Here is a 22,963-nt window from a genome sequence, read left to right as displayed (position 1 = left end):
TCACTCTGGAGTGATTGCAATGTTTAGAACTAGATAGAGTTGATGGTTGTACAACACTGTGAATGTACTGAATGCCACTGAATTGTTCACTTTAAGCAATTATGATTAATTTTATGTTATGTAAATTTCACCTCAATGAACTAGAAAAAAACACACATCTGTCATATTTGACTAAAAAAACCCTCTGTTCTGGCTAAACAATAAACATTAAACTGCTCAAAGTTACAGAACAAGTGGTGATGGCAGGCTTAGGATCTTTCCACTATTCATTAGTGTCTTGCTACAGAAGTAATAGAATTGAAGCAGGAAGCCAATTAGGAGGTAATGGAATAAGCCATGAGTGAAATGTTTGGCATCTAGACTAAGGAGATGGCAGTGGGAGAGACAATAAAGGGATAAATACAAAAAAATTACACAAAATCAGAATAATTAAGTCTAGGTGAATTATCACCTATAAAAGAGCCGAAGAAAATGTTCAAAGTTTTGAACCAAAGTACAAATATGTAATAGTTTAGCACATATAAAGTATGTTCCTAACCCAAATACAATAAAATCTCAGACTCAAATTTATGTTTGATATAATAATCATAACACTCTATAGGTACATTTTTTTAAATCTTATTTTAGTCCTTCATATGCCTTTCAGAATCATACCACTAAAAATCGTGGCTAAATATTCGAAACAGATTTTAATTCCAAACCAATAACATTATTAACATTTACTAATATAATCAATTACAATGCAATAGTTAAATATAAAACTTTCTTCTGGGACTCAGAGCTAGAGTAAACAACTAAGTCTAATCGTAGGATTTCTACATATTAACCTTATCTATCAAGTTATGCTGCTTGTAAGGCTAAAATTAATCCTGCGTCAAGAATCTAGCATAAGGCCTGAAGTCTTTGCCCATGGCCACTTTTAAGGCCCCCAAATCAAGGTGTTTTTCCTAGGAACCTAAGTGAACTCCAATGTGACAATGGGTACTACTAGACTTCCCTATCCATTTATCTCAACCTTGAGACTAGGCTGGACTGCAAAACTTACCAGACAGGTCTCAAGTTCTTCTTATTTATTTGCTTATTTTTAATAATATAATGAACACCTTAAAATTCATCACCAAAAAGACAACTAGAATCTTGACAGTAAGTTAGCTATGTACTCTTCCCCTACCTATCCATCTACTTGCCCTCTACTATGCCACAAGTTCTCATTAAAAACAATACTGGATATTTTTCAAAAAGGTGTAATATGTTATATCATATTACACAGCAACATATTCACGGAACTGGTATCAAAAAGCAATTCTAGTAAAACAATTACTTAACCAGTGGCAATGAAAAGTAGCACAAAGCTTTATAAAACAATACAGCAAAAATGTACAAAAAGCCATTCTATTAAATTGGTGCAAAAGTAACTGCGGTTTTGGCAAAACCGCAGTTACTTTTGGACCAACCTGAAATGTTAATACCCTCTGACCTCATAAACTCATTTCTATAGTAACAAATCCCCCCAAAATAAAATAGAATATGACTAACACAATGTATAACAGGGTGTTCATTACAGTGTTATTGGTGAGAGGGAAAAGTTGAACAACATAAATATTCAATAAAAAAGAGTGACTTAAAAACTTGAATATTTAGCTAAGGTCTGTCTTTTGCTTATCTGGCCTAGGCCAAAATAAATTTTTTAACTTGAAAATTGTCATAATTTTGGATGTTTCTCAAATTCACAGAATCTAGCTCTTTATCCTTAGATACAATTTAGAACGTTAAAGTTAAATGTTCGGGATGACAACACAGATGGATATAAGCAAGTTATACACTGTGAGGTCTGGAGTATCACATCTATTTTCTAATGTGCTTCAAAATCATACTAAATATTTTTTAAAAACTGAATAAAACTATGAAATAAAATTATTTCAAATTGCATTTGTGGAAACAAATGTTTTCTGTGCTAAGCAACATAAATATTTTCCTTCAAAGCAAGGGTTTACTCAATTATGAGCTGGAATACTCAATTAGGAGCTGGAAATATTTTTTCAAAGCAAAATGCCATGCATATTATGTAAATGATATAGAATCAAATTAATTAATTTATCCTACAGTATATTTTATTTGAGTGAAAATATTAAAAAATATTAACAACAAAATTTTAGTTAAGTAATGTTTTCTACATAAAGATAAATAAGATAAAAACATAAACTATGAATTATTTTTAGAGTAATAAGGAGGAGTATAGAGACACTTCATCAAAACTAAAACATTGCCAATCTTTTTACCTACATGGTAAGTTACTTCTATTAGTAATTCAGGAAGCTAGTATATCGATCATACTGGAGTTCCCAATCTTTAGACTGTGGACACTTTAAATGAGAATACAAAGAGCTAATGCAAGAGATCCTTGAATCAATATGCACATATGTATTTTCTTGATCAATGAATCCTAAAAATATAACTATTATCATTTGGTGGTCTGAAATTACTTTTGATGTTAAAATAGAATTCTCATTTTTCCAGCTTGAAATTATGAGCTCTTTATAGTAAAAAATTTTAAGAAATATATACAGTAGTCCCCCCATCATCTGCAGCTGCAGTTTCATTTTCTGTGGTTTCAGTTACCTGCGGTCAATTTGGTCCAAAAATAGGTGATTACAGTACAAGATATTTTGAGAGTGAGAGAAAGAAACCACATTTATATTTATTAAAGTATATTATTATAATTGTTCCATTTTATTATCATTATTAATCTCTTACCTAATTTATAAATTAAACTTTATCATAGGCATGTATGTATGGGAAAAAATATAGCGTGTGTATATGTGTGTGTGTATCTAGATACAGATATAAATTAGATATATAGATAGATAAATATAGATATAGATACAGGGTTTTGTACTACCCATGGTTTGAGACACCAACTGGACGCTTGGAAGACATCCACCATGTATAAGAGAGGACTATTGTACTACTCATTAGAACTTATTGTTTGAATAAGTTATATACATTTTTGAAGAGCACATTAAGATTCAAAGTAAAATATCAGTACTCAGAAAATACAGATCTTATATATTTTTAAAAAAGTAAAGTATTTAATGTCTATATGCAAGTGAACATGGTATCTAAAATCAAAGTCACAGCATTATAGTACCACTGAGAAATAAAACATACAGCACTTGAAGAGTACATGGTATCCAGAACATACAGTCCAGTGAGTTAGTCCAATGTAATTGGGGAAATTACTAAATGACACTGATCTCATTTTATTTAGAACAATGAAAATGTCAACCTAAACATTACACCTTATTTAAAAAATTAAAATGGAGGAGTTAGTCTTAAATGTAAAGTGTAAACCCATAAAATATAGTTATATTTTATATAAATAAAAGCCATAAAATATAAAGTTTTGTGGTTTTACATGTTACATTTAAGACTAACTCCTCCATTTTAATTTTTCTTTCAAAAGAAAGAAAATGTAAGAAAAAAATCATAATCTGGGATTAGTCAAAGAATTCTTAAACACATCACCAAAACCATAGTACATAAAAGACAATCAGTTGGGCTTCATCAAAATAAAAAACTAAAACTGAAGCCAATTTTATAAATGAAAAGGTAAAGAATGACCTGTTAGCAATACACTTAGCATTATACTGCAGCAATAAATATTTCAGATAATATATGGCCATACATATAATCTAGATCTGATAAATTTGTGAGGATATATAAAAATAGTTTTTTTTTACTCATTTCTAAGCATGCTACCAGCCTAGGGTTTACTCGTCACTTCTTCATTTAATAAAAGTTAATTATCAACACTTACCAGCAGCTTCAAGAACCAGCTGTAGTCTGGCTTTGGCCTGTTCAGCTGGTGGCTAAAAAAGAAAAAAAAAAAATTCAACCATACAAGACATTTACAGGTCAGTTTTAATTGATGGAGTTTTAAATTAATGCATTTGTTTGCAAATATTAGGAAATTTAAAGAGCTTTAACATAATTTATATTAAAATCCATCACATCTTGCACTTGCATATATGATGCAAGAATGATAAGCTTCTTTCATTTTTTTTTCCTGGAAAAAGTTTTGCTTACTATCCAACATTGTACCAATCAGCAATAACATAATTAACTGAAATTTAATAACAAGGCAAGGCACACACATTTAACAACACATTCTTAAGTTGTGTTATTTCTTTGCACATAGAAACAGGCAAGCAATCTATGAGAATTTAAATAGCAACCTTTAAGTTCAATATTTCAGGCAAGTCAGACTCTAAAACCACTTTTCTGCTTTCCTAACTGGAATTCAAAGGAACAACTGTGATGAAGATAGGACACACTTTGGCTTATATGCTTCCGGCTCCTATGAACTGTCCTAAAATTGCTTTTTCAGTGAACCTTGATTCAATATAGTTGATAACAATGAAACTAAACTAATTTCCAGCTGGATGCAGTGGCTGACGCCTGTAATCCCAGCACTTTGGGAGGCTGAGGCGGGTGGATCACAAGGTCAAGAGATCGAGACCATCCTGGCCAACATGGTGAAACCCCATCTCTACTAAAAATACAAAAATTAGCTGGGCATGGTGGCATGCACCTATAGTCCCACCTACTTGGGAGGCTGAGGCAGGAGAATTGCTTGAACCCGGGAGGTTGCAGTGAGCCAAGATCGTGCCACTGTATCCAGCCTGGCAATAGAGCAAGACTCCATCTCAAAAAAAAAAAAAAAAGAAAAAGAAAAAGAAACTAAACTAATTTCCTACCAGTGACCACACTCTGAGATTTTTGGATAACATATTAAACAAAAACAACAAATTATATCATGAATTATGTCAAGACTATGACTTTTTACTAAAGACCTGTTAAAAAAACTGTTGTCCATACTTGAGACTTCAATTAATATATTTATAAAGTTGTCAGCAATAAACAAAATAACCCCAGTTTTATATATGAAAATAATCACTTCAAAACTAATAATTTATGTGATATATTAGAATATTTTGCTATTTGTAAAAAGAAACCCAGCTTGAATAAAAGAGTTAAATAACTGGATACAGAAAGAAGATGTTGTGCTCAGAAAAGTTTAAGAATTTGAATGGTCCTTCTGAAAAACCTATAGGAAACAAGATGGAAGAGTGGTAGATGAGACAAGTGAGGAGACTGGGAGAACGTTTTATATCACAGAACAGGGATTAAGAGACTATAGACCTGGACCAGTGGCCTGGTTTCATAAATAAGTTTTACTGGGATATAGGCCATGCCATTTGTTTACATAGTGCCTACTGGCTTTTGCGATCAACTCAACAATAAGAGTTCATTATTTGTAGCAGGAATCTTAGGATCAGCAAAGCCTAAAATATTTATCTGGACCTTAAAGTGTGCCAACCCCTGCCATGGAAGATGAAGAGACTCAGAAAAATTTTAAACAAAGGGGAGATGTGATCAGATCTGCACTTTGATACATCACTCTAGCAATATTTTTGAGGATGAATTGAAAGGAATGTGTCTAGAGGCAAGGAGCTCAGTTAGGTGGCAATTAATGAATTCCAGGTGAGAGGAGGGCCTGAGCTGAAACAATAGCAGAAAGGTCAAACAGGACAACACAGATTTGAGAAATATTTAATTGGTAAAACAAAAGGACTGATTGGTTATTAGAGAAGGAGGAGATGACAACCAATAAAGACTACTTTATGTCATATGTTTAAGGTAAAATGTATGTAAGCACGCTTTATAAAGTTATAAAGTATTGGAAATATGTGACATCAAATTAAAATATCAAAGCAAAATATCAATAGAAAACTGTGATATCTACTGAATATAAAAGTCTAAACTGTCTACAGGTATCAAGCCATTAATGCAAACATTTATGATGATAAATGGCAAATGACATTTGACATTAGTATCAGAAAGCACAGGGAAGTGTGGAGAACTGTGAAGCACATGCCCCAACTAAAGGAAGCAGCTGACACCCAGCACCAACTGATTGTGGTCATGCAGAAATGCAAGCCCAGGGTTACGAAATTTGTTACTTTTTCACAAGCATTTAAGTCACCATGAAAACCAGTACAGAATGTGGATAAATACAGTACTTTTATGGGCCAGATTCAAGCAGATCCTAAGCAAGCGAAGAATTAGGAAGCATACATGTCAGAGCATCCTTGTAAGTAGTGTCCTTTGATAGAAAAATCCTAGACATTTTACTGGTTAAGATATTTCATGAGTAATTTTTTTTGTATTTCATAAGGAAAGATTTTTTTAACAATTAAGAAATATTTAAGACACAGAAAATATATACATAATAATGTATACCCAACATTCAATAAAATATTAATAGCAATATTGTCAGTTTTCTACTCCATGAAGTCTCCCTCTATAGAAGATCTCTTCCTCTCCACATCTATAACCATTATCTGGAAGATATAGTCACTACCATTCCTAAGGAAAGATTCTTTTTTCTTTTTTGTAAGAGACAGGGTCTCACTCTGTTGCCTAGGCTAACGTGCAGCAATGTGATCATGGCTCACTGCAGTGTTGAACTCCTGGGCTCAAGTAATCTTCCTGCCTCAGCTCCCTGAGTAGCTAGGACTACAGGTGTGCACCACCACACCCAGCTCCTTTTTTCTGTTGTTTCATAGAGTTGGTGTCTCACCATGTTGCCCAGGTTGGTCTCAAACTCCTGGCCTCAAGCAATCCTCCCACCTAGGCCTCCCAAAGAGCTAGGACTACAGATGTGAGCCACTATGCCCAGCTAGGAAAGTCTTGATGGCTAATTATAATATTTATATATTATAATTATCTATTATATATATTTTTATATATACAATATTTATATAATTATATATACAATATTTATATAATTATATATTATATAATAGTTATATATCATAATTATAATATTTATATAAATATACCTGTTAAGATGTATTTATTTTTCACTAATAACTCCAACAATTTATAATACAGGATTCATATTTCAAAGACAAAGAAAACCAGGAAATAACAGCAGTTTAGTAACTTGCCTCTACTTGTAAATGATGAACTAAAACTAAGACTCTGACTCCAAATCTCAGGATCATTCTAACTAAATCACTAGGATACTCAGGAAATAAAATCAATTAATTCACATAGATATAAATGCATATAGAGTTTTGATTCCGTTTAAAAAAATTGTCCAAAATAATATACTTGACCCAGTAAATGAAATTTGATTCTAAAAATATTTGCCTATGCAGATATAACTTGCTAAATTTTATTTATGAAATACAGGGACGAACTCCAACTATGGGGATATACTGTTACATTGATCAAACTTTTAAAAGTAATCTGTATTTTATAGTTTTACTTTGCTTATATTTATTGCTCAAGCCCTTTTCTTCAATAGGTTGTACAGATGCAAATGTTCACTCACTTTTTGCCCATCTGCAAATAGCCTTTTCTTAGTGTGACTGGTGAATAAGTTGAATGGATATAGGATTCTTGGGCTGTCGTCTTTTTCCTCTCAGTGACCTGCTCCTCAAACCTTTTGTAAGGGCTCCCTTCCATTGTTTCTAGGCTTGAGTTTGTCTCAGAAGAGGGAAAGCATCACCACAGGCCTCTTGGCTGAAACCCTCTGCGTCCCACCTGTCTATCTGCATCAGTAGCTGCCTGGCTCAGAAAAAGTAGCTCAGTTGGAGACGAAAATGAAAATGAAGAGAAGGCAGTCTGATTTATGTTGCCTTCATTGTGACTGCTATCTATAGTTATTTTTTTTAAAGAAAGGATTAAGGAGGAAGAAAGAACAGAATATAGAATTAAAAAAAAATTTTATACCAACCCATTTTTAGTTACCTATCATCACACTAGCTGGCTTAGAATGAAAATACCTTTGGGGCCTGCGTGCTAAAATTTCTAATGCTTTAGTTATTTTAGCATGTATTAGACTCCAGGATCAGTATAAATTTCATCTAAAATTCGTAAATGGTATTAATGTTATTCAGAACCAGAAATTATACCTTAATGAATAAACAGTATTACCAAATACAGATGCAAAGAATATAGCAATTTCTCAAAAAAAATTTTAAATGGGGACATGTTTAAGAGCATAACGTCACAAGTACTTTATATGATAGAAACTTAATGAGAAAAAAATGTATTCCATTAAAAAACACTATTTCTACAGATAGAAGACCATGGGAAGACACAGAAAGAAGACAGCCATCTGTAGGCCAAGAAGAGAGGCCTTAGAAGGAACCAACCCTACTAACACTTTGATCTTGAACCTCTAGTCTCCAGGACAATGAGAAAATACAGTTCTTGGCTGGGCATGGTGGCTCATGCCCGTAATCCTAGCACTTTGGGAGGCCAAGGTGGGCAGATCGCTTGAGCTCACAAGTTCGAGACCAGCCTGGGCAACATGGCAAAACTCCATCTCTACAAAAAATAGAAAAATTAGACATGGTGGCATGCACCTGTGGTCCCAGCTACTTGAGAGACTGAGGTGGAAAGATAGCTTGAGCCTGGGAGGTGAAGATTGCAGTGAGCTGAGATCACACGACTGTACTCCAGCCTGGGTGATAGAGCCAGACCTTTTCTCAAAAAAAAAAAAAAAAAAAAAATATATATATATATATATATATATATATATATAATTTCTGTTGTTAAAGTAAAAAAACAAACAAAAACCAACACCCAACATCAACAGTACATAATTAAAGAATATCACAAAAATAGAATTACAGAGAATACAAATATGACTCCCTTAAAACATAAATGGTAGTGTTGACATTAATAGAATTAATAGATCAATGACAGCCTGGGCACGTGGCTCAAGCCTGTAATCCTAGCACTTTGGGAGGCCAAGGCAGGCAGATCACGTGAGGTCGGGAGTTCCAAACCAGCCTGACAAATATGGTGAAACCCTGTCTTTACTAAAAATACAAAAATTAGCTGGGCCTGGTGGCACACGCCTGTAATCCCAGTTACTCAGGAGGTTGAGGCAGGAGAATCGCCTGAACCCGCGAGGCAGACATTGCAATGAGCCGAGATTGTGCCACTGCACTCCAGCCTGGGTGACAAAGGGAGACCCTGTCTCAAAAAAAAAAAAAAAAAAAAAATAGAGCAGTAAGAATAATGTAAACTTTTAGTGTAAGTCTTTAAAGGCCATATTAAAGTTAAAACTGACTATTATTAATAATAAAAAAGTCAGTACAGATACCGTACCATAATTTTGACTGGATAAAAGAAAACTGTAGTGCTGTTAGAAATTTGTATCACATAGGGCTTAAAATTGCTAAAACTAGTAATAATTATTTGGTGGGAGCAAAGGGGGCTGGACTGTTTAACTCCATTTGTAAGCCTTAGGTTTAGAGAAGAGAATCACAAACAGTCCCATTAAAAACTGGGCAAAGTACATGAACAGAAATTTCTCAAAAGAGGAAATACAAGTGGCCAACAAACACACGAAAAAAATGCTCAACATTGCTAATCATCAGAGAAATGCAAATTTAAAACTACACTGAGATAACATCTTACACCACTCAGAACAGCTATTATTAAAAAGTTAAAAAAACAACAGACGTTAGTTAACATGGATGCAGAGAAAAGGGAATGCTCATACACTGTTGATGGGGATTTAAATTAGTTCAACCTCTGTGGAAAACAGTAGGAGATATCTCAAAGAAATAAAAATAGAACCACCATTCAATCCTGTAATCTCATTACCCAAAGAAAAAGAGATCATTCTATAAAAAAGACACTTGATTGCAGTGCTATTTACAATATCAAAGTCATGAAACAAACCTAAGTGTCCACTTATAGTTGATTGGATAAAGAAAATGTGGTATATGTACACTATGGACTACTATGCAGCCACAAAAAAAGAACCAAATCATGTCCTTTGCAGCAACCTAGATGAAGCTGTAGGCCATTATCTTAAGTGAACTAACATGGAAGCAGTAAGTCAAATATCACATGTTCTCAGTTATAAGTGAAAGCCAAGCTACACAAATGGTATACATGGACATAAAGATGGAGAAAACAGGCTCTAGAGATTCCAAAAGAGAGGAGGTTGGGAGGGGAGTGAGGGGTGAAAAGTTACCTACTGGGTACAATGTCCAATACGTGGATCATGACACACTAGAAGCCCGATCCCACCATTACACTTGTAATAAACATGTAACAAAAAAGCACATGTATCCCCAAACTCTAAAATAAAAAAAAATAAAATAATTTAAAAAAACACACAAAAACTTCTAAGATTAACCAAATGATAGGTCAGTCTCATAATGGCTTGTGGAGATGACCATTCTCAATGTCTAGAGTTTTTCCTGACTCTGGATTTATTCTTACCTCTTGAGTTCCTTATAAATTACTGCATGTCTAGATTCTCAAAATACTGCCAAAGCATACATTCAAAACCAGCATAATCCTTTGAGCCACCCATGAGTATATATTAATGATAACAGAGAAGCCTATCCTTATATAAACTAGTTTACATACTAAACTATTGAAACTATTCGTTTACCTTTCTCACTTCCATTCATATTCAACTCCCTAAACCCCTGGCCACCACTATGGAAATTCTGAAAGTTGATGAAGTTAAAGCCATTCCATCTGCCAAAAACACTCTTGAGGTTGTTAAAGAGAGAAAAGTAGAAAGTCTGAAACGAAAGACTGTGACTCACCTAAAAAGAACTCAAACTTGGAAACAAAATTAGATGTGCAATGTTTCAAAAAATCGAAATTAAGATAGGGTAACAAAGAAAATTAAAATTGTTTGTAACACAGAGGATAAATGCTTGAGGGGATGGATACCCCATTTACTCTGATGTGATTATTAAGCACTGCATGCCTATATTAAAATATTTCATGTATCTCATAAATATATACACCTACTATGTAATCACAAAAATTTAATTTTTTTTAAAAAAATAAAAAGAGAAACAACATTTGGGGTGGGCGTGGTGACTCATGCCTGTAATCCCAGCATTTTGGGAGGCCGAGGCAGGAGGATTGTTTGAAGCCATGAGTTCAAGACCAGCCTGGGCAATAAAGCAAGATCCTGTCTCTACACAACAAAACAATTAGTCAGCCATTAGTTGCACTACACATACAGGCCTGTAGTCCCAGGTATTTGGGAGGCAGAGGCGGGAGGATTATTTGAGCCCAGGAGTTTGAGGTTGCAGTGGGCTATGATTGTGTACTGCACTCCTGCCTCCAGACAGAGTAAGACTACATCTCAAGAAAACAAAAAAAATTAAGATCAGATTTAAGATTAGATTTAGATTTTTTGATACTGCCCTCAATTCCATATTATCATATGTTCTCTTTATACAAAAAGAATATAAAATGACCTTTAACCTATTTATAAGAGAGTAATTGGAACTTCCTGTTTGAAGAGAATGTATAGTTGAAATAACTTCACATCTCATAGGGAAATGGTGCTAGAGTACTACTGGGCCCTTTACAGAGTCTTGTCACTACATTCAATCAACCGAAATTTATTACTTTCATTTGTTCAAAAAATTTTATAAACTATGTCTTCTATATAAGGTACTGTGTTACAAGTTGAGAATAAAAAGATGAAAAGATATAGTTCCTGACTTCAAGGATCTTACAGTATAATCCGAGAGAGAGGGTCAAAATAACAATGTAAAAAAGGAAATACTATTTACTAAAATGTCCACATTGTGCCAAGCACATGTGTTACTCCTATTTTTCCTAAAACATTTTCAGACAGCTTTATTGAGGTATAATTGAACTACAATAAAGTGTACATATTTAACATATCTGGTCTTTAAATTCAGCACACAATTAGTTTGAAACTTATCCATGTTGTTATGTCTATCAACAATTCATTTTGTTTTATTGCTGGGTAGTATTCCACTGTAAGGATATACCCTAATTTCTTTATGCATTCAACTATCAATAAATGTTCAAAGTATTTCCAATTTTTGCTATTATAAAAGGTGCTAAGATTCAGGTACACATCTTTGTATAAATATGTGCTTTCATATCTCTTGGGTAAATATCTATAATTGAAATGGCTAAGTCATATGGTAAATATATGTTTAACTTTTTAAGAAACTACCAAGCTATTTCCAAAGTGCTTTTAGTATCCCACCAGTAGGGTATGAGAGTTACAGTTGCTCTACATCCCAACCATCACTTGGTAGAGTCAGTCTTCTTAATTTCAAAATTCTAGTAGGAATGTGGTGGTGTCTCATTGTGGTCTATATTTCCCTAATGAATAACGGTGCTGAGCATCTTTTCATGTACTGATTATCCATATATCTTCCTTGGTAAAATGGATGTTCAAATCTTTTGCCAATTTTTATTAGATGGTTTTCTCAATATTGAGTTTCCAGAGTTTTTTAACAAAAGTAATTTATTTCATATACAGTTTGCAAATTTGATATGCAAAATCCAACTGGACTTTTGATGAAATCCCATCCATCAATTTCTTCTTCTCCTTCTTTTTCTTTTTAAGAGGCAGGGTCTTGCTCTGTCATCCAGGCTGTAGTGCAGTGGCAGGACTGTAGCTCATTGCAGCTTCAAACTCCTGGGCTCTAGGGATCTGCCTGCTTTGGTCTCCCAAGGTGCTGGGATTACAGACATGAGCCACCATACTCTGCCAATTTCCTCTTTTAGGAATCAGGCTTTTATGTGGTGTATTTAAGAAATCTTTACCTAATCTGAAGTCACAAAGATTTGTCCTGTATTTATACCTAGAAGTCTGATAGTTTTGTTTTACATTTAATTCTATGAAGACTTTCAATTAATTTTTTAATACAGTACAAGGTGTGCACTGAAAACCTTTTTTATTTGGGTACTATATATGGCTATCCAATTGTTCCAGCACCATCTGTGGAAAAGACTATCTTTTGTCCACTCAACTGACTTTGCATTTTTCTCAAAAATCAATTTACCATATATATATGATAAATATATATATTATTATATATAATGCATATATGTGTGTATATACATATATATACACACACACATATATGATGAGTCTCTTTCTAGACTCTAATTATGATCCATTGATCTATTTGTCAATAGTGATGCCAGCACCCCACTGTCTTGATTATTATTGCTTGGTATTAATTCTTGAAATCAGATAGAGTAACTCCTCTACCCTTCTTTTTCAATGCAGTTTTGGCTCTTCTAACTCCTTTGCATTCCCAATTTTTAGAATAAAGTTGTCCTTTTTTCTTCTTTTGTTTAAAGGCCTGCTGGGAGGATGCATGGGATTGAACCAACTCTACATATCAATTTGAGGAGAACTGACATCTTAACATTACTAAGTTTTAGCCTGGTATATCTTTTTCCACCATTTTTACCTGCTAATGTCTTTATATACTTAAAGTGTACTTTTTTAAGTAAGCAGCACGTAGTTGGATCTTGCTTTATTATACAATCTGAAAAACTGTGCTTTATAATTGGAATTTTTAGACCAACATACACTTACCGTAATTATTAATCTACCACATTGCAATTTACTTTTCTGCCTTCTCTTAGATTGGATTTTTTTTTTTTTTTTTTGAGACAGAATCTTGCTCTGTCGCCCACACTGGAGTGCAGCGGCACAATCTCGGCTCACTGCAACTTCTGCCTCCTGGGTTCAAGTGATTCTCTGCCTCAGCCTTCTGAGTAGCTGGGACTACAGGTGCCCGACACCACGCCCAGCTACATTTTTTTTTTTGTATTTTTTAGTAGAGATGGGGTTTCACCATGTTGGCCAGACTGGTCTCAAACTCCCGACCTCAGGCGATCCGCCAGCCTCGGCCTCCCAAAGTGCTGGGATTACAGGCGTAAGCCACCGTGCCTGGCCTAGATTGGGTATTTTATAATGCTATTTTATATTCCTTGTTGGCTTACTGGCTTTAACTCTTCATTATACCATTTCTTCTATACTACCAAAAACTTACAATACTCCTTTCATTTCTCCCCTCCAAGCTTCCTTAGTATTAATGTCATTGTTGTCATATATTGCAATAAACTCCACAAAACGTTGTTGTTGATGTTTTAAGAAGTTATCTTATAAAGAGACATATTTATCCATGTGGTTAGCATTTCCTTCACTCTCTATTCTCTTATGTCAACCCAGGTTTTCATCTGGTGTCATTTTCCCTAATGCTAAAAAGGGCACCCTGTGACATTTCTTGTGGTACAGATTATTTGGTGATGAGTTATTTCAGTTTTTGTATGTCTTTTTAAAAATATTCATTTGGCCTACATTTTTGAAAGAAATTATCTCAAGGTATAGAATTCAAATTTTATAAAACTTTTCTTTTGGTATTTTAATGATGTTACTTTACTGTCTGTGGTTTGCATTGTTTCCAATGAAAAATCTGCTTTCATACCTATTTGCATTCCTCTATGCATAATAATGAGTATATATTTTTCTCTGTTTTTAAGATTTTCCTTTCCATAACTGGTTTTAAAAAGCATTTTGATTATGATATGACTTGATGTAATTTCATTCATCTTTTTATTTTTATTTTTTTGAGATGCAGTCTTGCTCTGTCGGCTAGGCTGGAGTGCAATGGCACTATCTCAGCTCACCACAACCTCAGCCTCCTGGGTTCAAGCAATTCTCCTGCCTCAGCCTTCCAAGTAGTTAGGATTACAGGCGCATGGCACCATGCCCGGCTAATTTTTTTATATTTTGTAGAGACGGGGTTTTACCATGTTGGCCTGACCTCAAGTGATCTACCCATCTCAGCCTCCCAAACTGCTGGGATTACAGACGTAAGCCATCGTACCCAGCCTCATTCATCTTTTTTTGTGTGTTTGGGGTTCACTGAGCTTCTTGGGTCTGTTGGTTTATAGTTTTTATCAAATTTGGAAAATTTTCAGTCATTATTCATTATTCTCTTTTTCTGCTGCTTCCTTTCCTTTCCTTTGGCAACTCCATGTATATTGCATGGTTGGCTACCTAAAGTTGTACCACAACTCACAAATGCTCTTCTTTTTTAAGCCTTCTTTTTCTCTCTAGTTTCATTTTGGATAGTTCTTTTGCTATGTCTTCGAGCTCACTAATCCATTTTCTACAATGTATCATATCCCCTAATCTCATCCAGTGTATTTTTCATTTCAGCTGTATAGCCTTCGTGTCTAGAATTTTGTGTGTTTTTTAAAACAGTTTCCATGTCTCTACTTAGTATGTTCACTCTTTCTGGTATAGCTCTCTGATCAGGTGCAATACAGTTATAATAACTCTATTAATAATGTCCTTGTCTACTAAATCTATCACTGTGTCAATTCTGGGTCAGTTTCACCTGATTTTTCTCTTTAACATATCGTGTATTTTCTTGCTTTCTCTTTAATATATGTTATATTTTCTTGCCTTTGGCCATTTTTGATAGGATGTCAGACATTTTCTTTTGTGTCAGTGCCAGATAATTTTGTATTCCTATAAGTAGACTTGGAATTTTGTTCTATGACACAGTTAAAGTACTTGGAAAGTAGTTTGATCCCTTCGCATCCTGCTTTGTTAGGCAGGACCACAACAGCTTTACATCTGTAATTTCCCCCCACTATTAAGGGAGGATGGTTTTTCTACTCTATTTAAACACCATGAAGGTTGTTGAGAACAGGAACTGCGTGTGAGTACCAGTTATTGTTCCCACTAATCATTTTAGGTGGCTATTTCCCAAGCTTCAGTTTCCTCTTATGCATGTACTGATTAGTAGTCTGCTAAATACTCAAGGGGCACCCTGTGACGATCTCTTGCAGTTCACTCCTCTCAGGTAACTTGTTCTGTGAATCCCAGATGCTTTGGCCTTCCTGGTCTCACAGCTCCATCTTCTTAACTCAAGGAGACCACTAGGCTCTGCCTGGGTTTCTCCTCTTTGTAGCATGATCTAGAAACTTTCTCTAGGCAGTAAGTTGAGGCAATCATAGGAATCACCTCATTTTTTTTCCCATCTCTCAGGAATCATCATACTTCATATTTGATGTTCACTGTCTCGAGAGATGTTTTTTCAAATATTTTGTCCGGGTTTTTAGTTGTTTCAAGGAGAGTAAATCTGATTCTTGTTATTCCATCGTGACTGGAAGCTGCAGCCTATTATTTCTTTTAATACTAACAACAATCTTGTGAAGGAAAATAACTTGCCGAAAGTCATATAGCCATGCATGTTAATAAAAATATATTATCTCTATGCATTAGTCTGTTTTCATGCAGCTGATAAGGACAAACCTGAAACTGGGAACAGAAAGAGGTTTAATTGGATTTATGGTTCCACATGGCTGGGGAGGCCTCAGAATCATGGCAGGAAGTGAAAGGCACTTCTTACATGGTGGTGGCAAGAGAAAAATGAGGAGGAAGCAAAAGCAGAAACCCCTGATAAACTCATCAGATCTCGTGAGACTTATTCACTATCACGAGAATAGCACAGGATAGACTGGCCCCCATGATTCAATTACCTCCCCCAGGCTCTCTCCAACAACATGTGGGAATTCTGGAAGATATAATTCAAGTTGAGATTTGGTGGGGACACAGCCAAACCATATCATTCTGCCCTGGCCCTTCCAAATGTCATGTCCTCACATTTCAAAGCCAACCATGCCTTCCCAACAGTACCCCAAAGTCTTAACTCGTTTCAGCATTAACCCAAAAGTCCACAGTCCAAAGTATCATCTGAGACAAAGCAAATTCCTTCCGCCTATAAGCCTGTAAAATCGAAAGCAAGCTAGTTACTTCCCAGATACAATGTGGGTACAGGTATTGGGTAAATATAGCCACTCCAAATGGGAGACAACTGGCCAAAAGAAAGGGGTTACAGGGCCCATGCAAGTCTGAAATCCAGTGGGGCAGTCAAACTTTAAAGTTCCAAAATTATCTCCTTTGACTCCAGGTCTCAAATTCAGATTACGCTGATGCAAGAGGTGGGTTCCCATGGTCTTGGGCAGCTCCACCCCGTGACTTTGCCTGGTACAGCCTCCCTCCCGGCTGCTTTCATGGGCTAGCATTGAGTGTCTGTGGCTTTTCCAGGCACACGGTTCAAGCTGTCGATAGATCTATGATTCTGGGGCCTGGAGGATGGTGGCCCTCTTCTCACAGATCTACTAGGCAGCACCCCACTAGGGACTCTGTGTGGGGGATCTGACCCCATATTTCCCTTCTGCACTGTCCTGGCAGAGGTTCTCCATGAGGGCCCTGCTCCTGCAGCAAACTTTTGCCTGGGCACCCAGGCGTTTCCAAACATCTTCTGAAATCTAGGCACAGGTTCCCAAACCTCAATTCGTGACTTCTGTACACCTGCAGGCTTAATAACACCTGGAAGCTTCCAGGGCTTGGGGCTTCCACCCTCTGAAGCTACAGCCCGAGCTGTACATTGGCTCTTTTCAGCCATGGCTGGAGTGGCTGGGACACAGGGCACGAAGTCCCTAGGCTGCACACAGCATAGGGACCTGGACCCGGCCCACGAAACCACTTTTTCCTGCTGGGTCTCTGGGCCTGTGGTGGGAGGAGCTGCCATGAAGGTCTCTGACATGGCCTGGAGACATTTTCCCCATGGTCTTGGGGATTAACATTAGGCTCCTTGCTACTTATGTAAATTTCTGCAGCCAGCTTGAATTTCTCCCCAGAGAATGTTTTTTTCTATTGCATAGCCAGGCTGAAAATTTTCTGAACTTTTATGCTCTGTTTCTCTTTTAAGACTGAATGCCTTTAACAATACCCAAGTCACCTCTTGAATACTTTGCTGCTTAGAAATTTCTTCCACCAGATACCCTAAATCATCCACAAATCTCTAGGGTGGGGGCAAAATGCCACCAGTCTCTCTGCTAAAACATAACAAGAGTCACCTTTGCTCCAGTTCCCAACAAGTTCCTCATCTCCATCTGTGACCACCTCAGCCTGGATTGTATTGTCCGTATCGCTATCAGCATTTTGGGCAAAGCCATTCAACAAGTCTCTAGGGAGTTCCAAACTTTCCCACATTTTCCTCCACAGGAGGTACTGTTCCAGCCTCTGCACATTACCCAGTTCCAAAGTCGTTTCCACATTTTCAGGTATCTTTTCAGCAACGCCCCATTCTATTGGTACCAATTTACTGTATTAGTCCATTTTCAAACTGCTAATAAAGACATACCCGACACTGGGAACAGAAAGAGGTTTAATTGGTCTTACAGTTCCACATGACTGGGGAGGCCTCAAAATCATGGTGGGAGGCAAAAGGCACTTCTTTTTTTTGTCTTTCTTTTCTTTTTCTTTTTCTGAGATGGACTCTTGCTCTGTCGCCCAGGCTGGAGTGCAGTGGTGTGATCTCAGCTCACTGCAACCTCCGCCTCCCGGGTTCAAGCGATTCTCCTGCGTTAGCCTCCTGAGTAGCTAGGACTACAGGTGCATGCCACCATGCCCAGCTAATTTTTGTATTTTTAGTAGAGCCAGGGTTTCACCATATTGGGCAGGCTGGTCTTGAACTCCTGACCTTGTGATTCACCCACCTTGGCCTCCCAAAGTGCTGGGATTACAGGTATAAGCCACCATGCCCGGCCAGGGAGCGGCAAGAGAAAAATGAGGAGGAAGCAAAAGCAGAAACCCCTGATAAACTCATCAGATCTCGTGAGACTTATTCACTATCACAAGAATAGCACAGGAAAGACCAGAACCCATGATTCAATTACCTCCCCCTGGATCCCTCCCACAACACGTGGGAATTATGGGAGATACAATTCAAGTTGAGATTTAGTGGGGACACAGCCAAACCATATCACTCTACATATAAATCTATATGTTGCCTTTGTCTCCATAACTTCCTGTTCCTAGCTAATGAGTGTTCTTTCAAAGCTCAGCTCAAGTAACATCACTTTCAGAAAATCTCATCAGTTTTAGCTTATTTTCTCCCTAACTCTCTTCCTGATGATTACTATTTCCTGCTCGGTCTTCCTGTAATGCCCTGGGGAAACATGTATCAGCACACTTACCATTTTCAGTTTAATTAATCGTTCTGTTGTCTGTCTTTTCTACCAGGCTATCAGCTTTTTGAAAGCAACCATTGTCTTATATCTCTGTATCATTAGCACCTAGGAGAGTGCCTGAAATACAGTTGGTGATCAGTAAGTATATATTTGAGATAAACTTCCTTGTAAACTTTAAAATCCTTCTTAGTGTCATACATAATTTACTTTTGAATTATCAATTTCACTGAAATCTATCTCTTAGGAAGGATTCATCCAACTCAAAGAGCTGGATGTTTAAGGGAATGATAATGGTGTAAGAGAAATTACAACACATGGTAATAATAAACCACGTAATCTACATTATAAATAATAATTAACCAAACTATTTGGTAATACAATGGCAATTCTTAAAGTGATCTCATGAGCTCCAGATGCACATAAGTGATAACTTCTATGTGCCATATCTTTCCCAGACAACATGACAGACATTCCTGAAATAGAACATTATCTGCCTGAAAAATATTAGTATCATTTTTGAAAAAATATAATATCTATTATTTATCATATGCTTATAATGTTCGAGATCCCATGCTAAACATTTTACATACCTCATTTAACAAAATTCTCACAACATTCCTAACAAGGCAGGCATTCTTAATGCTGTCTTTTAGAGGAAGAACAAATTACCTTAAATGGCAAAGCTGACAAGGTGGCAGAGCTTGAATTTTAATTCAGCTCACAAAATCTAAGCCTTAACAATACTACACTGCTTACAACAGCTTGAGATCCATTTGCTCATTAACTTTCATAGGGAAAAAAGATAAATCTAATCATTTTTAATTGCCAGAAAAGACTATGCAGAGTTAAGACTAAATTCCCTTTAGTCTTTGGATGCTACCATTAATGGCCTTAAAGGTTGTGAGCACCATCTAAAAAGCTAGTTTTAATCATGCTTTCTCAGATGCACAACTTTAAAAAACTACTAAACATATTTGCAGTGTAGGTACTGTGCAGTTTCCTTTAAATGTAATCTCACTATGACAGAGACACATATCAACAGCTTATCATATTTCTAGCTACATTTCATTTTAACAGTTACTATAATTCTATCTCTTAGGATCAAGGTCTAAGCTAGAGATATTACAAATAGCTCAAAAGTAGATTTATCTTGCCTCTAGAACTTAGTACCAAGTTGGTTTAAATAAAAACCAAAGAAGAAAAGAAAAAAACCCAAGAACATGTCTTCCATTCTTGATAGCAAATTCATCTTAAGAGTTTTATCAAACATTTTCTCTAAACAGTTTAAAGTTATATAATAGCTGTCTTTATTGAAAACCAGAGAAAGATGCCATTTTATATATGTATTTCATAGATGAGGATGTTAAACTATAAAGGTGAAACTGAAGCAAAGGTTACAACATCCTTGAGGACTTGCTTGAGAGCCCATATTCATGATCCAATACTATTACCTCCTCAGTGATGCTGCTTGTATACTATACAAATACACAGCCATACAAAAGCCTCAGCATCTAATGAATTAAGAGCTGACTTAAAAATGTAGAATAATAATTCAATCTACCACAGATTTTGTACAGATTAAATGTAATCCTTCTCCATGTAATCATCATAAAATGAAAACTCAGTAAAGCATTAGCTATTAAATTATTTCAGATTTTTGGAGAGAAGTGGTTCATGAGGGTATAAGGAAGGTAAGATTTTACATCGAGGCTACCTGTTTAGCTAGGAGAATCGATAGCATAGCTACTAAGTAAGGTGCAGCCAGGATGAGATAGGTTTTAGAACACAGGAAGGACTTAACATAATGGAGGTATCTTGTTTAGGTCAAAATTGACCCCCATGGACAGATTCAGTGCTAACAATATGTTAGGAATATAGAAAGGGAAGAAAGGGAAACTAATAATTATTCTAACCACCTCTCCAGCAATGCCTATTCTGGACAATTTGTACCCACTATGATCATAGATTTGCAGGAACTCATCATCATTTCCCTATTATGTATGTAAAGAGATGGAAGCTCAGCATTAAGAAGCAAGGGCCATGCGCCCACACAGCATTTCAGAGCAGCTCTCGGATTGGCAGTTCTCCCTGTCCTGTTACTTAGTCTGAGACTCTCTTACCCCATGCTTTGTACAAAGATTAAAATGCTGACGTGGGACTGGGGACAGAAAAAAGGGATCACATGAGACTGATTTTAGTTGGAAGTGCAGATGATGAATGTCTTCATAATAGCAAGGACTTCTGCAGCCCCACTCAGGAGGAAGGAGGTGGAATGAGGATGTGGAATGTCTTCGCTCTCCGCGTGGGAAGCGGGACACTCCTACAACTTCCTGCAGGTCTTTCTCACACGGCAGAGGACCTGTTCTTCATAAGAGCAGCATTGGTGAGGCCAGGGAGACTGTTTAGACACAGGATCATAAATGTGGTTCTTCTTACCCTACTTTGTCTTGGGTCCTATCCATGCCAGTTAACTCAGGCACAGATGGGAAATCTCCCACCTCTTATCACGGCTATGCCGGGCTCCCTGATTTCATCTAACAAGTCTGTAAGCATCCTGGTCAAGGGCCATCAGAAACTGAAACACATAGGATATGTAACGTGGAAAGTCCTGAGCCCTCCAACAGAAATAAATGAGTGTGGGAAAACGAACATAAGGAATATCACAGAGATGCTGCCAAACAGGTCAGGGCTGTACCACTGTTACTATTGAAGCAGAGACCACTAGTCTGAGTGAACCTCTGAAGCTGGTAATGACCACAGCTTATGACAAACCCTTTCTCTCAATCATGCCAGGCACTGAGGTGGCATCACGAGAGAATATGAAGTTGCAATGTTTCTCAAAATTTGAACTTGGTTTATTTATTCTCACCAAATAAGATGGATTTCACACCACCAAGAACCAAAGGCAATGAACATCCCAGGGCAATGAACACAAGGCTATCTTCCTCATGAACCATGTCACCTCCACATGGGCAGGGACCTACAGATGCTTCAGTGTCATCAGCAATGACCCCAATGTGTGGTCTCACCCCAGTGACCCTCTGGAGCTGGGGGTCAAAGAATTTCCTGGCAATCCCACAGAGCCCAGATATTCAATTGCCCTACCTCACAACCAAAGCCTCCCAGAGGAACCCCAGAACATTATGATTGGCATCCCCACCTCACCCTCATCTTTATCCTCCACCACTGCAAAACCAAAAACAATGTTGCCAAGAAAGAAAGGCAGCCAGGGGCCGGACCAATGAATGGAGAGGCCTCTGAAGCTGTAGGACCATAGGATGTTACCTGTTCCCAGCTGACTTGCAGTGCCCTTACCCAGAGGACAACCGTAGCATCTTCCTCATTGCCCAGGCAGGCATAGACAAGTGAGTAGGCAAAATTTGCCCAAAGATAAGTGATGTGTCAGTGCAGAGCATATCATTTGGGCAGTAGAGCTTACAGCTGCGGATTAAATGAGTCCTCCTCTGGAATTGCTGCTTCTAAATCTCTGGCAGTCAGCCTGACTGAGAGGATGCTACTGTGCACTTAATCTAGAGGCCTCAAGAATAAAGTTTCAGAATCTCTACTATCATTGCCCAATAACTCCCAAGACCCTTCCAAAGGTATCAAAAGAACGATATGGCAATTTTTCATAGATTCTAACTGTTCATCAATTAAACAAATTACTTTGGAAAAAAAACAAAACACCAAATACACAGCTGTATTTATTATTTACAAATTATCTATGGCTCCAAGTGGCAGAATTGAGTAGTTGCAATAGAGATTACATGGCCCATAAATCCTAAATCTGGCCCTTTATAAAAAACAGGCTGACCCATGATGTAGACTACTATTGACTCCAAATCTAGACTTTTGCAGCTATATCCTTTCTACTTATCCTTTCCATTGCATATACAGCTGCTAAAGTTATCTTCACAAAGCAAGGCTCCAATTTAGTTTGTACCTTAAAAAATACCTCAATGACCCTCCACTGCTTCCAGAATTAAGCATAAACTTATCACTTTAATTTTCAATGCTATCAATAATATCCCAAGCTTATTCTTTCACTGTCATTTTT

At 36.7% G+C, this 22,963-nt stretch overlaps 1 protein-coding gene across 9 annotated transcripts in view; it reads right to left on the bottom strand.

The window, feature by feature from the left end:
* RSRC1 (arginine and serine rich coiled-coil 1) overlaps positions 1 to 22,963 on the bottom strand; it is a 443,687-nt gene that overhangs the window by 185,572 nt on the left and 235,152 nt on the right. For all 9 annotated transcript variants that reach the window (XM_063704321.1, XM_055381899.2, XM_055381901.2 and 6 more), the window contains exon 6: positions 3,818 to 3,869. In XM_063704321.1, coding sequence (XP_063560391.1) covers positions 3,818 to 3,869 — 52 coding nt within the window. The remainder of the gene's footprint in view (positions 1 to 3,817; positions 3,870 to 22,963) is intronic.

This window comes from Gorilla gorilla, chromosome 2 (assembly GCF_029281585.2).
Source record: "Gorilla gorilla gorilla isolate KB3781 chromosome 2, NHGRI_mGorGor1-v2.1_pri, whole genome shotgun sequence".
Taxonomy (NCBI): Eukaryota; Metazoa; Chordata; class Mammalia; order Primates; family Hominidae; genus Gorilla; species Gorilla gorilla.
The sequence above is the reverse complement of the archived record's forward strand: the minus strand, read 5'-3'. Positions and strand labels throughout refer to the sequence as shown.